At 24.2% G+C, this 3,050-nt stretch overlaps 1 protein-coding gene across 1 annotated transcript; it reads right to left on the bottom strand.

The window, feature by feature from the left end:
* Window positions 1-77: 77 nt before the first annotated feature.
* On the bottom strand, window positions 78-1,014 carry LOC106766574 (putative F-box protein At3g16210). The gene is made up of 2 exons (XM_014651294.1): window positions 192-1,014; window positions 78-82 (listed from the first exon to the last, which is right to left on the bottom strand). Exons 1-2 carry the CDS (start codon window positions 1,012-1,014, stop codon window positions 78-80), a joined length of 828 nt encoding a protein of 275 aa, XP_014506780.1.
* Window positions 1,015-3,050: the final 2,036 nt, after the last annotated feature.

Genomic DNA, 3,050 nt, shown 5'->3' with positions numbered 1-3,050 from the left:
CTTCTTATTATATTTGATCAATTTATTCTCATCTTTTCCAACAATATCACCATCTTTTGTTACGTAAAGTAGGTTGATCAATCTGCATGGAACAATAAGAGACACCACACTAGTCTTGGTCCAAGATGATTCTATTCTGTATTCTTTCATACTCCATATTTCTATTGAATGATTTCTCTCTTTATAAACACATAGACTAAGCAATCCTGCAACTTCAGTCAAAGATTTTCTATCCATGCTATTCGCAAGATTAATTGGTGCAACATCAACTGGCCCAGCTATCTCAAAAAACATCCTTTTTGTTACATCAAAGCCAAAGATAAGGAAAACATCCATCTCTTCCTTAAAACAGCAACCCAACCAATGAATGGCATTATTCAAAACTCTACCTGACCTATAATTCTCCGAGTCACAGGGTGAGAAGGACAAATTGATAGGTTGAATTTCCTTCCACTTATTAGCTCTGATCGAGAAAACCTGTGCATATTTTCCACCAATACAGTAAAGTTTACTGAAAAGTTCAACCACTAAGTAGTCATCAGTTAATGGGTCATACCCCAAACCTTCAAACAACAAATTATAAGTAGTTTCAAGAGAATATTCAAAGGGTGACCCACAAACTTGTTTGTAGAAACCTGTGCACGGGTTCCACAGGCACTTATCATTCCCACTTTCTAAAACTAAAAATCCCCGACAAGAACCTCCAATTGTAAAATTTATAGGATCAAAAATTCCATGTGGTACTTTGAAGTGAACACAACTAGAATCATAGTTTAGGGAGGCATTGAAGTCTATTGTGGTGAGTTTCCGATCTGAAAGGAACATAAATTTCTCTGTTGCAACAGAACGATCAAAATGCAATTTTTTAAAGTGAGAATCAGAGATCAAAGATAGCCACGACTTGCACACGCTTTTGCATCGAACAAGAGACTTCACATTCAACTTAAACAAGATTTCCATAATCATGTTCTCTGGCAGAAGTTCCATCCCTTTTCTCTCAGACTGTTTCTTCATTTGCGTTTTTGTAGGCTTCTTTGCTACTTTTTCTCTCATGAAACTATTGTTGTTTGAAAATATCAACTACAATACTTCTAAAAGAAGAGTTCCATATATATACTAAAAAAATATTATATTTAATATCTTTCTTATTATCATTTGGTTATATATTCAATATTATAAAGTATCTGTTTCTCTGTATATTTGATCTTATAAAATATATTTTAAGATATTGTAATAATAATTTTAATTGATTATATAATATAGTTAAGATATAATATTTGTTNAGATATTGTAATAATAATTTTAATTGATTATATAATATAGTTAAGATATAATATTTGTTTATTTTTAAGGCATATAATTTTCTATTTATGGTTTAGGAAATTTATAAATATACACGTTGTAATTTGTAGATACTATGTAAATCTATCTCAAAAACTACTAACTAAATTTTATAAGAAAAATATTATACATAATTTATTTTTGAATTATATATAGTTAATTCTTGTTACTTAAATAAGATGGTATATTTTAACATTTTATCTAAAAACGAGTGATTTTAAATTATTCACTAGGTAGTTTTGTATAACAATTTTATGTTTAAAAAAAAACAATTTATATTTGTTAAATTTATATATTTTTAGTTTATAAAAGATAAATGATAACATAACTTTAACTATATTAATAAATAATTTGTTATTGAACGGTATATTATTTAAAGGGTTAAATATGTTTTTAGTCCCTATATTTTGGGGCGATTTTGGTTTTAATCCCTCTTTCAAACTAAGGTACAATTTAGTCCTTCAACTTTAGAAAACTCTGGTTTTAGTCCTTTTTACCAAATTTTTTTAACTTTATTTGTTGTTTGAAGCACGTTTGATTATAGCATTTGGATTGTTTACACTATTTGACACATTTTTACTTCAATGTTAACTGAGAAACGCGTTTGAAACAGCAAATAAAATTAAAAAATTTTGGTAAAAATGACTAAAACCAGAGTTTTCTAAAGTTTAAGGACTAAATTGTACCTTAGTCTTAGTTTGAGAGAGAGACTAAAACCAAAATTGTCCCAAGGTATAGAGACTAAAAACATATTTAACCCTTATTTAAATTTTATAGAAATCAATTTGAATAATTTTTAGAATGTGAAAACATTAATCAAATTAAATATAAATCAATAAAATCGCGTATTAATCACAAATAATTATTATTTTTACTTTATGTTATCCAATTTAATTCTATTTCACCAAAATTGGTAAATAGTGAATATTTAAGAACAGTAAGGAATGGAATGAACAATATAATATATATATATATATATATATATATATATATATATATATATATATATATATATTTGATAAAATATTTATAAGTCTAGAAATTGAAGATTTTTAAGTTTAATTGTTGGTAAAATGTATGATTAAGTTTTCTGTCAATTTATTCAATCATAGATTCTTTCAACTGAGTTATTCGTACAATATACATTAAAAACGTATACAATCTAATAAAAACAATTAAATTGAAAAAAAAAAGTTTTATATTCCAATAACTTTTGAAGAAATTTACACATTTATTCTTTTAATAAAGGAAATTTTATTATTAAATCTTTAGTCCGACCAAAATTTTATAAAAGAAAATTAATTTAGTTAAAAAAAGTGAAGATATATTTAATATTCAAAATTTTAAAAAGTTATAAACATTTATTAAATACTTTTTTATAAATATATTAGTATTAAAGAAAAAATGTTTGCTTTACTAAACTCATATTCAAACAAACAAAAGTTTTATAAAAATAATTTTATTAATTTTTGGTTTCTATAAATATATGTTTTTTATTTAAAATATTATACACATTTTTTAAAGTTTAGTCTTTAAATTTAACATAAAATATTTCTTTGAATATTAAATATTTAAATAATAATAATAATCTACTATACGCTTATTTGTATCATTATTTTTAGAATTTTTAAATTATTCTGGTAGTAGGATTCTTTAATTATTTATTTACACTTAATTACAAAATTTGTTACTAATTCATTAAAATTCTA

Source organism: Vigna radiata, chromosome 7 (assembly GCF_000741045.1).
Source record: "Vigna radiata var. radiata cultivar VC1973A chromosome 7, Vradiata_ver6, whole genome shotgun sequence".
Lineage (NCBI taxonomy): Eukaryota > Viridiplantae > Streptophyta > Magnoliopsida > Fabales > Fabaceae > Vigna > Vigna radiata.
The sequence above is the reverse complement of the archived record's forward strand: the minus strand, read 5'-3'. Positions and strand labels throughout refer to the sequence as shown.